General features: G+C 42.2%; 1 protein-coding gene across 1 annotated transcript in view; it reads left to right on the top strand.

Annotated features, from left to right (window-relative positions):
• Positions 1–905: 905 nt before the first annotated feature.
• The window catches only part of LOC107662697 (adhesion G protein-coupled receptor L1-like), a 20,240-nt gene continuing 10,030 nt past the window's right edge, over positions 906–11,115 (top strand). The window contains exons 1-13 of the mRNA XM_016452771.1: positions 906–960; positions 1,648–1,662; positions 3,047–3,254; positions 3,340–3,604; positions 3,707–4,034; positions 5,508–5,804; positions 5,835–5,874; positions 5,960–6,224; positions 6,327–6,654; positions 8,128–8,424; positions 9,943–10,046; positions 10,160–10,345; positions 10,994–11,032. Coding sequence (XP_016308257.1) covers positions 906–960; positions 1,648–1,662; positions 3,047–3,254; positions 3,340–3,604; positions 3,707–4,034; positions 5,508–5,804; positions 5,835–5,874; positions 5,960–6,224; positions 6,327–6,654; positions 8,128–8,424; positions 9,943–10,046; positions 10,160–10,345; positions 10,994–11,032 — 2,427 coding nt within the window. The remainder of the gene's footprint in view (positions 961–1,647; positions 1,663–3,046; positions 3,255–3,339; positions 3,605–3,706; positions 4,035–5,507; positions 5,805–5,834; positions 5,875–5,959; positions 6,225–6,326; positions 6,655–8,127; positions 8,425–9,942; positions 10,047–10,159; positions 10,346–10,993; positions 11,033–11,115) is intronic.

The raw sequence follows: 11,115 nt of genomic DNA, 5'->3' as shown, positions 1-11,115 counted from the left end.
GTTGTGCTCAGTCAGTGTTATTATCATTAACTCAAGCTGAAACTAAAACTAGTAAAAACATTTACGTTAAGTGAGATAAAAGAAATGATGTTTGAAATAAAATAAAATATAGACAAACTTTCGGTTATATTTTCAATAGATATTTCTAAGCATTTTAATTTAATTTAAGTTGAAGTAATGAAATGACTAAAACTAAAACTGAAAATATCTAAACTGAGATAAAGAAAATAATAAAAACTAAATTGACATTAAAATGACAAACTTAAACTTAAAACTCAAATTGAATCACTAAAACTGAAAATAACTAAAATATAAGATAAAAAATAATAAAAAATTACTAAAACAAAGCACATTAAATTATTGAAAATAAAAAATGGAAATAACTAAACAAATACTAAGATAAAAATAATAAAAATGCTAAATAGACATTTAAAAATACTAAAATTGACAAAATCACAAAACTAAACTTGAATTAAAGTTAAAGTGAAATTACTAGAACTAAAACTTAAAATAACTACACTAAAACTGAGAAATATTGAAAATTAAATAGCTAATTAAACAAACAAAAAAGAAAGCTAATGAACCTGTCAAAAACACAACAGAATTAGTAGGCTTAAACTAAATAATGATACTAAAATTACTGTGCACAATAATATGCAGCAAAATGAATTCAGAAAACAGCACAACCATCAGTGCCTTTCATAGACCATTAATGGATTTTAAAATGGATACAACATAATAAAAGTATGCAGTGTTCAATTACAGCAAATTCATTAGCTGGCCTCCCTGATCGAGGACACAGTGCCTGACACGCAGCAGTAATGAATGCTCTGTTTATTGCACAACAACAGCTTTTATGATTCTGTGTGTCGATCTAATGCATGTTTGATCATGTTCCTGAAGGAATGAGGGAAGCAAATGAATTGAATGTAGTTGATGAGTTTGTCATTTCCGGCTGTGGTGTGAATAGGTCTGTGTGAATGTGACTGTCTCTAATAATCTCCTGTTCTCCGCAGCCACCGAGCTGAATGTGTGGGTTTGTTTGGGTGGGGGGCGGGTGGAGGGATGGAGAGTGGACAGAGTGATCGAGGACAGATAGAAGAACGCCTAATGAACATTCATAATGCTTCAGATTATTAAATCCATCACACCAGCAATTGGTGGTGTTTGAGGCGTAGCTAGTTCCTGTCCCTTACCCTACCATACCATCAGTCTCCTTCTCTCTCTCTCGCTCGCTCTCCCTCTCCTTCTCTCTCTCTCTCTCTCTCGCTCTCTCTCTCTCTCTCTCTCTCTCTCTCTCTCTCTCTCTCCCTCTCTCTCTCTCTCTCGCTCTCCCTCTCCTTCTCTCTCTCTCTCTCTCTCGCTCTCCCTCTCCGTCTCTCTCTCTATCTCTCTCTCTCTCTTTCCGTTGCAATATTTTCACCTTTCCGCTCTCTTTTGTCTTTCTCCCTCATGTGTTTCTCCTTCTGTGTCATGTCTAATAAATTTCACTTGACCTTTAAGCTTGAAAAGAAATGGAAGACTCTGCTGTTGAACTGAAAATTCTCTTTTTTCTCTCTTCTGTGCACCTTCTGCCTGTCTCTTTCTCTCTCTCTCTCTCTCTTCATTTATACCTCTCTCCCCTTCTCTATTTCAACGCTTGAATAGAAGTGGACCAAAAAGGTAAAGACCATGTTAACGCCGCAGTTCCTCTCTCCTGTCTCTCCTCATCTTGTCTCTCTCTTTCTCTCTCTCTTTTCTCCCTGGCCCTTGTGATGTGCTCTAGTTTGATGCAGCTCCTTCATTTTCCTCCTTCTCTTGTTCACGCACCTTACAAACACCAGGAAGAACCTCCTCTCTCTCTCTCTCTATCTCTCTCTCACACACACACACACACTTGTTTTCCGCTCTCCCTTTTGATTTGCTTGCTGTTCGAAGCTCATTTATCCTCAGATCCAAACGACACACACGTCTCTGTTCATCCCTTTGCTTCCCTCAGGACCGACCTGTTGTCATTTGTTTAGCATTTTAAAAGAAAACTCCTCCTTCTCTTTTAGTAACTGTGCACATGCCGTGTTCCTGAAGAGCTTGACCTGAGTGTGTGGTGTGAAGTGATTGACAGTTCTCCCAGCCAATCCCTGTCCTCTGTGTGAACTAACCCGCATCTCATTGGCTCCAAAGGTTCCTGTAGCCCCGCCCCCTCTCTCATGTGACTCTACCTCAAAAACCAAAACTGAAATGTAGCAAATCAGTTTATGACAGCAAACAAACAATCTATCTATCTATCTATATCTATCTATCTATTGATCTATCTATCTATCGTCTATCTATCTATCTATCTATCTATCGTCTGTTTGTCTATCTATCTATCTATCGTCTGTTTGTCTATCTATCTATCTATCGTCTGTTTGTCTATCTATCTATCTATCGTCTGTTTGTCTATCTATCTATCTATCGTCTGTTTGTCTATCTATCTATCTATCGTCTGTTTGTCTATCTATCTATCTATCGTCTGTTTGTCTATCTATCTATCTATCGTCTGTTTGTCTATCTATCTATCTATCTATCTATCTATCTATCTATCTATCTATCTAACTATCGTCTATCTGTCTATCTATCTATCTATCTATCTATCTATTGATCTATCTATCTATCTATCTATCTATCTGTCGTCTGTTTGTCTATCTATCTATCTATCTATCTAACTGTCTGTCTGTATGTCTCTCTGTCTATCTATCTATCTATCTGTCTGTCTGTCTTTGTCTTTCTACCTATCTTTGCTTGCACACACTCTATAATGACAATGTATTTTCATCTTTTTAGAATGAAATCTCTCTTTCTCACACACACAGGCAATCATGATTCAGCAATAGGTAGTGTAAGACGTGTGTGCGTGTGTGTGTGTGTGTGTGTGTGTGTGTGTGTGTGCGTGCATGCGTGCATGTGTGTGTGAGTGTGTGTGTATAAAATAGATCTGTTCGCTAGACCTATTCTTTATTAGTCTAATACAATCTACTCCTCTACACCTGCTCATGTCTATTATCACTCTCTCTTTCTCCATCTCCAGTTTTTGTTTGTCCTGGAACGTTAATGCGAGTGTTGGAGCCCAGTTCTGTGCGGGAGGCGGAGCATCAGTCGGGGGCATGGTGTAAAGACCCTCTGCAAGCGGGTGATAGGCTCTATGTTATGCCCTGGACGCCCTATCGCACAGATATGCTGTACGAATACGCTTCCTGGGACGACTACATCCAAAACCGAGTCACCACCACCTATAAGTGAGTTTGTGTTTATAAGTTTATTAGTGAGTTACAAGTTGAGCGTTATATGAGTGTTATAATAACATTTCTGTGTGACGTACAGGTTGCCGAGTCGAGTTGACGGCACTGGTTTTGTTGTGTATGATGGGGCTGTGTTCTATAACAAGGAACGCACACGCAACATTGTGAAATACGACCTGCGGACTCGCATCAAGAGCGGTGAAGCTATTATTGCAACCGCCAACTATCATGACACATCGCCGTACCGCTGGGGCGGGAAATCCGACATCGACCTAGCAGTGGACGAACACGGGCTTTGGGTCATATATGCCACTGAAGCCAACAGCGGACGCCTCGTTGTTAGCCAGGTGAGAAAGTGTTTTAAAATGTACTTCCTGTTTATGTCTTGCTGCATCGTTCTGATTGGCTGCTTTCCAATTGTTCCGTAATCCGATTGGCTTGTATCTCAGGTGAACCCGTACACGCTGAGGTTTGAGGGGACGTGGCAGACAAGCTTTGAGAAGCGCATGGCGTCAGATGCGTTCGTGGCGTGTGGCATCTTGTACGCCGTTCGTTCCGTGTACCAGGACGATGACAGCGAGGTGGGTGGAGACCTGATCCTGTACGCCTACGACACGCGACGTAACCACGAGGAGCCGGTGAGAATCCCGTTCCCCAACCCATACCAGCACATCTCCTCCATCAGCTACAACCCCAGAGACAACCAGCTGTACGTCTGGAACAACTACATCGTCCTGCGGTACCCGCTGGAGTTCAGCCCGCCGCAGCCCACCACAGGTGAGCATTTTAATGGCTCAGAGGCTGCTCTTTCATTTCTCAGGAGACTTAAAGGAGTTCTGAGTTATCTGTTAAGTATCAGCTTGAGCCAAATGAGTCAGTAGTTGTCAAAAATCATTTATTGCTCAGAGGTTGGTCTTTTAAAGCTCATGAGTTTTACTGGAAATCTCAGTTGTTTCATTTAAGTGCTCGATTTGTCTGTGTTGTTTAAGTATCAACTTTGTCTCAATTGTTTCTCCTAAAATAAAATCGTACCCAAATGAGTCAATCGTCATACAGTAGTAATAATTCAGAGCTGTAAAATGAATGTTGAGAAGCAGCTCAGATCATTTGATCTTTGATGAGAAATGTTTGAGTTCATACTGAGACTTTATGAAAATATGTTGAGATCTCTTCCAAATATCATAGTTTTCCCGAGAGATTTCTCAGATCATTTGATCTTTAGAGAGTTTTGTGAGAAATGTTTGAGTAAATATTGAGATCTCTGACTTTTGATTGATAGATTCCAAATACTGTCAAATAGGAGAACGGTTTGAGGTTTGCTTGCAGTCTCTTCCAAATCTCATTGTTTTCCCAGGAGAAAAATTTGAGAAGCACCTCAGATAATTGGATTTCATTTGATGAGTTTTTCGAGAAATATTTGAGTTCATGTTGACGTCTGTGACTTGAGATCGTGAACCTTGGCAAATCCAAGCATGGTTGTAGATGTGGTTGAGATCTCTTCCAAATCTCATTGTTTTCTCAGGAGAAAAATCGGAGAAGCAGCTCAGATCTTTTGATCTTCAGAGAATTTTCGAGAAATATTTGAGTTCATATTGAGATCTCTGACTTTACATTTCAAATCATGGCAGATCTGAGCACAGTTTGAGACGTGGCTGAGATCTCTTCCAAGTCTCATCATTTAAAAAATCGGTGAAGCAGCTCGGATCATTTGATCTTTACAGAATTTTGTGAGAAATGTTTGAGTAAATATTAAGATCTCTGACTTTTGATTGCAAATCCAAGCATGGTTGTAGATGTGGTCGAGATCTCTTCCAAATCTCATTGTTTTCTCAGGAGAAAAATCGGAGAAGCAGCTCAGATCTTTTGATCTTCAGAGAATTTTGTGAGAAATGTTTGAGCTCATACTGAGATCTCTGACTTTACATTTCAAATCTTGGCAGATCTGAGCCCAGTTTGAGACGTGGCTGAGATCTCGTCCGAGTCTCGTCATTTTCTCATTTTAAAAATCGGTGAAGCAGCTGAGATCATTTGATCTTCAGTCAATTTTGTGACTTTAGATTGCAAATCTGAGCACGGTTTAAGATATTTAAATTAAAAAAATGGAAAAAGCAGGACACTTTTGTATTCAGAACCATTACGTTTATTACAAAATACAGGAACTGATTTTTATGATTCCCATCACATTTATGCTAAAGTCTCCATTTGCTCTGTTTAATCTCTTTGCACGTTTGTGTGTTTATCTCCTCTCAGATCCTCTCTCGACGCCTCTTCTCTCCACCACTCCTCCGAGCGCGCTCTCCACCACCGTGTCGATGGGCTTCAGTCCCACTTCCATCCCGTCTGTGACCTTCCACCCTGTGGGGTCTATAAACAGGGCTCCGGCGGGGCGACCCATCACAGCCACGATCCCGGTGACCGTCAGGCCTCCCCGCCGACCGCAGGGGCCGCGCACACCCATGTGTGAGGGCCGCGTGACCCGCGGGGTCCAGTGGCCCCCAACTCATCGAGGAGAAACGGTGGAGAGGCCGTGTCCCAAAGGATCCCTCGGTCAGTAGGGGCTTGTGTGTGTGCTGTTGTTTCGGGACTACATCCAAAACCGAGTCACCACCACCTATAAGTGAGTTTGTGTTTATAAGTTTATTAGTGAGTTACAAGTTGAGCGTTATATGAGTGTTATAATAACATTTCTGTGTGACGTACAGGTTGCCGAGTCGAGTTGACGGCACTGGTTTTGTTGTGTATGATGGGGCTGTGTTCTATAACAAGGAACGCACACGCAACATTGTGAAATACGACCTGCGGACTCGCATCAAGAGCGGTGAAGCTATTATTGCAACCGCCAACTATCATGACACATCGCCGTACCGCTGGGGCGGGAAATCCGACATCGACCTAGCAGTGGACGAACACGGGCTTTGGGTCATATATGCCACTGAAGCCAACAGCGGACGCCTCGTTGTTAGCCAGGTGAGAAAGTGTTTTAAAATGTACTTCCTGTTTATGTCTTGCTGCATCGTTCTGATTGGCTGCTTTCCAATTGTTCCGTAATCCGATTGGCTTGTATCTCAGGTGAACCCGTACACGCTGAGGTTTGAGGGGACGTGGCAGACAAGCTTTGAGAAGCGCATGGCGTCAGATGCGTTCGTGGCGTGTGGCATCTTGTACGCCGTTCGTTCCGTGTACCAGGACGATGACAGCGAGGTGGGTGGAGACCTGATCCTGTACGCCTACGACACGCGACGTAACCACGAGGAGCCGGTGAGAATCCCGTTCCCCAACCCATACCAGCACATCTCCTCCATCAGCTACAACCCCAGAGACAACCAGCTGTACGTCTGGAACAACTACATCGTCCTGCGGTACCCGCTGGAGTTCAGCCCGCCGCAGCCCACCACAGGTGAGCATTTTAATGGCTCAGAGGCTGCTCTTTCATTTCTCAGGAGACTTAAAGGAGTTCTGAGTTATCTGTTAAGTATCAGCTTGAGCCAAATGAGTCAGTAGTTGTCAAAAATCATTTATTGCTCAGAGGTTGGTCTTTTAAAGCTCATGAGTTTTACTGGAAATCTCAGTTGTTTCATTTAAGTGCTCGATTTGTCTGTGTTGTTTAAGTATCAACTTTGTCTCAATTGTTTCTCCTAAAATAAAATCGTACCCAAATGAGTCAATCGTCATACAGTAGTAATAATTCAGAGCTGTAAAATGAATGTTGAGAAGCAGCTCAGATCATTTGATCTTTGATGAGAAATGTTTGAGTTCATACTGAGACTTTATGAAAATATGTTGAGATCTCTTCCAAATATCATAGTTTTCCCGAGAGATTTCTCAGATCATTTGATCTTTAGAGAGTTTTGTGAGAAATGTTTGAGTAAATATTGAGATCTCTGACTTTTGATTGATAGATTCCAAATACTGTCAAATAGGAGAACGGTTTGAGGTTTGCTTGCAGTCTCTTCCAAATCTCATTGTTTTCCCAGGAGAAAAATTTGAGAAGCACCTCAGATAATTGGATTTCATTTGATGAGTTTTTCGAGAAATATTTGAGTTCATGTTGACGTCTGTGACTTGAGATCGTGAACCTTGGCAAATCCAAGCATGGTTGTAGATGTGGTTGAGATCTCTTCCAAATCTCATTGTTTTCTCAGGAGAAAAATCGGAGAAGCAGCTCAGATCTTTTGATCTTCAGAGAATTTTCGAGAAATATTTGAGTTCATATTGAGATCTCTGACTTTACATTTCAAATCATGGCAGATCTGAGCACAGTTTGAGACGTGGCTGAGATCTCTTCCAAGTCTCATCATTTAAAAAATCGGTGAAGCAGCTCGGATCATTTGATCTTTACAGAATTTTGTGAGAAATGTTTGAGTAAATATTAAGATCTCTGACTTTTGATTGCAAATCCAAGCATGGTTGTAGATGTGGTCGAGATCTCTTCCAAATCTCATTGTTTTCTCAGGAGAAAAATCGGAGAAGCAGCTCAGATCTTTTGATCTTCAGAGAATTTTGTGAGAAATGTTTGAGCTCATACTGAGATCTCTGACTTTACATTTCAAATCTTGGCAGATCTGAGCCCAGTTTGAGACGTGGCTGAGATCTCGTCCGAGTCTCGTCATTTTCTCATTTTAAAAATCGGTGAAGCAGCTGAGATCATTTGATCTTCAGTCAATTTTGTGACTTTAGATTGCAAATCTGAGCACGGTTTAAGATATTTAAATTAAAAAAATGGAAAAAGCAGGACACTTTTGTATTCAGAACCATTACGTTTATTACAAAATACAGGAACTGATTTTTATGATTCCCATCACATTTATGCTAAAGTCTCCATTTGCTCTGTTTAATCTCTTTGCACGTTTGTGTGTTTATCTCCTCTCAGATCCTCTCTCGACGCCTCTTCTCTCCACCACTCCTCCGAGCGCGCTCTCCACCACCGTGTCGATGGGCTTCAGTCCCACTTCCATCCCGTCTGTGACCTTCCACCCTGTGGGGTCTATAAACAGGGCTCCGGCGGGGCGACCCATCACAGCCACGATCCCGGTGACCGTCAGGCCTCCCCGCCGACCGCAGGGGCCGCGCACACCCATGTGTGAGGGCCGCGTGACCCGCGGGGTCCAGTGGCCCCCAACTCATCGAGGAGAAACGGTGGAGAGGCCGTGTCCCAAAGGATCCCTCGGTCAGTAGGGGCTTGTGTGTGTGCTGTTGTTTCGGGAGGGGGGGGGGTTCATGTGTGTGTTCACACTACAGATGAGTCAGTGCTAAAATAAACGATTCAGTGGGTGTGTTTCAGCTAACTGTAAAAATATTTTCTTCCATTTATAAATGTTTTTAGCAGCAACATTGTTTGGTTGTTTAATGGTCATAACAGCAGACTGTTGGCCTGATAAACATGCCGATGCCTTGTGTTTGTAGCTTTCCCATTTTTTTCTATATGTAATGCACTTAAGTAGTTTAATTTCACATTTGATGACGTCTTTTTATTCTAGTATCGTGTCTCTAGTGGATGGGTTTGTATTTTTGTTTCGGGAGGGGGGGGGGGTTCATGTGTGTGTTCACACTACAGATGAGTCAGTGCTAAAATAAACGATTCAGTGGGTGTGTTTCAGCTAACTGTAAAAATATTTTCTTCCATTTATAAATGTTTTTAGCAGCAACATTGTTTGGTTGTTTAATGGTCATAACAGCAGACTGTTGGCCTGATAAACATGCCGATGCCTTGTGTTTGTAGCTTTCCCATTTTTTTCTATATGTAATGCACTTAAGTAGTTTAATTTCACATTTGATGACGTCTTTTTATTCTAGTATCGTGTCTCTAGTGGATGGGTTTGTATAATATATTACTGCATGCCGCTGAACTCTCGGTGAACTCGCCTCTGGACAGTTGTGAGGCGTTTGATGGCTTCTGATTTTCATAATCTTTGTTGTAGTCATTTGTACAAAAGCCCCAAGATACAAAATCAGTTTTTAAATGTATTTAGCATTAATATTAGAGGCAAGTAGTCATTACCATCAGTGTTTAGACTTGATCATACAGATTACACCAAGGCACTTGAAGGTCACATGCTAATGCTAGCTTTAAAGCCACACTCTCATGCAGAGGAAAACGTCATCTAAAACTAATTTAAATGCCATTTTCTAATTCCATTATAATTATTACACATGCAGTTTTCATAAACTCAAATTCATTGAGAGACTACATGAAAATGTTGACTTATAAAAATCCATTTGTTACACAGCGGGACCACGGAAATGAAATATTTTTAAAAATGACAGAAAATGATTAACAAAACTAAATGAAATAATGACCATTCTGTTTCCTACCTAAAATCTCGATGTTGAAAAAATAAGTGTGCATCCATTAGTCAACTTCTGCATGTTGTCAACCGTTGAATGTTGCCAGAAAATCTCCACACCCTTCATGTGTGCATTTTATGGACCAGAATGTTTTCTGAGTGTGATGTTCCTGTTTGCGGTGCTTTCCACTGACGTGTGTTGTGTTATAAGGTCAGATGTTTCTTCACAGCTTCACAGTAGTCTTTCCAATGGTTTAACTTGATCGTGTTTTGTTTTGGGATGTTTTGATTATTTCTACAGGAATCCCTCTTATCTGTTTCCTTTTCCTACAGCGTCACCTGATTCTGATTGTGTTTTTTCCTGTCTTACTCATTCTGCCTGCTCTCTGTCCATCATTCAGGTATCGCGTCGTATCAGTGTATAACAGACGATGTGGTGTGGAACCCCAGAGGTCCCGACCTCAGCAACTGCACCTCGCCCTGGGTCAGCCAGGTCGCTCAAAAGGTCAGAGGTCAGGGGTTATCAGAAGGATAAACGGATGCAGATAGATAGATAGATAGATAGATGATGGATGGATGGATGAACAGATATTTGATGTGTCTCTCTTCTTTCTGTAGATTAAGAGCGGGGAGAACGCAGCACATACCGCTTCTGTACTTGTCAATCACACTCGGGGGCGGGTCTATGCCGGTGATGTCACTTCCTCTGTGCGTCTGATGGAGCAGCTGCTGGACATTCTGGACTCACAGCTGCAGGCGCTGCGACCCGGAAACAAGGAGTCGGCCACACGCAACTACAACAAGGTGTTGCATACAACAACAACACACACACACACACACTCACACACTCACACTCACACTCACACACTCACACACACACTCACACTCACACACACACTCACACTCACACACACACTCACACTCACACACACACTCACACTCACACACACACTCACACTCACACACACACTCACACTCACACACACACTCACACTCACACACACACTCACACTCACACACACACTCACACTCACACACACACTCACACTCACACACACACTCACACTCACACACACACTCACACTCACACACACACTCACACTCACACACACACTCACACTCACACACACACTCACACTCACACACACACTCACACTCACACACACACTCACACTCACACACACACTCACACTCACACACACACTCACACTCACACACACACTCACACTCACACACACACTCACACTCACACACACACTCACACTCACACACACACTCACACTCACACACTCACACTCACACTCACACACTCACACACACACTCACACTCACAGTCACACGCACACATGCACACACTCACACACACACTCACACTCACACTCACACACAAACACACACACACACACACATAAACAACTATTAGAGAAACACTGTTTTGTTTGTGTCTTTTAGCTTCAGAAGAGAGAACGGACTTGTCGAGCGTTTATTCAGGTAATCACACAGCACACAGTTGTGCAAACCTGCGTGTCTCTGTGTATGCCGCTCACGTGTGTGTGTGTGTGTGTGTGTGTGTG

The sequence above is a fragment of the Sinocyclocheilus anshuiensis genome, unplaced genomic scaffold, assembly GCF_001515605.1.
Source record: "Sinocyclocheilus anshuiensis isolate Anshui unplaced genomic scaffold, SAMN03320099.WGS_v1.1 scaffold687, whole genome shotgun sequence".
Lineage (NCBI taxonomy): Eukaryota > Metazoa > Chordata > Actinopteri > Cypriniformes > Cyprinidae > Sinocyclocheilus > Sinocyclocheilus anshuiensis.
Note: the sequence above shows the minus strand (reverse complement) of the source record. Positions and strands in the feature narration are given on the sequence as shown.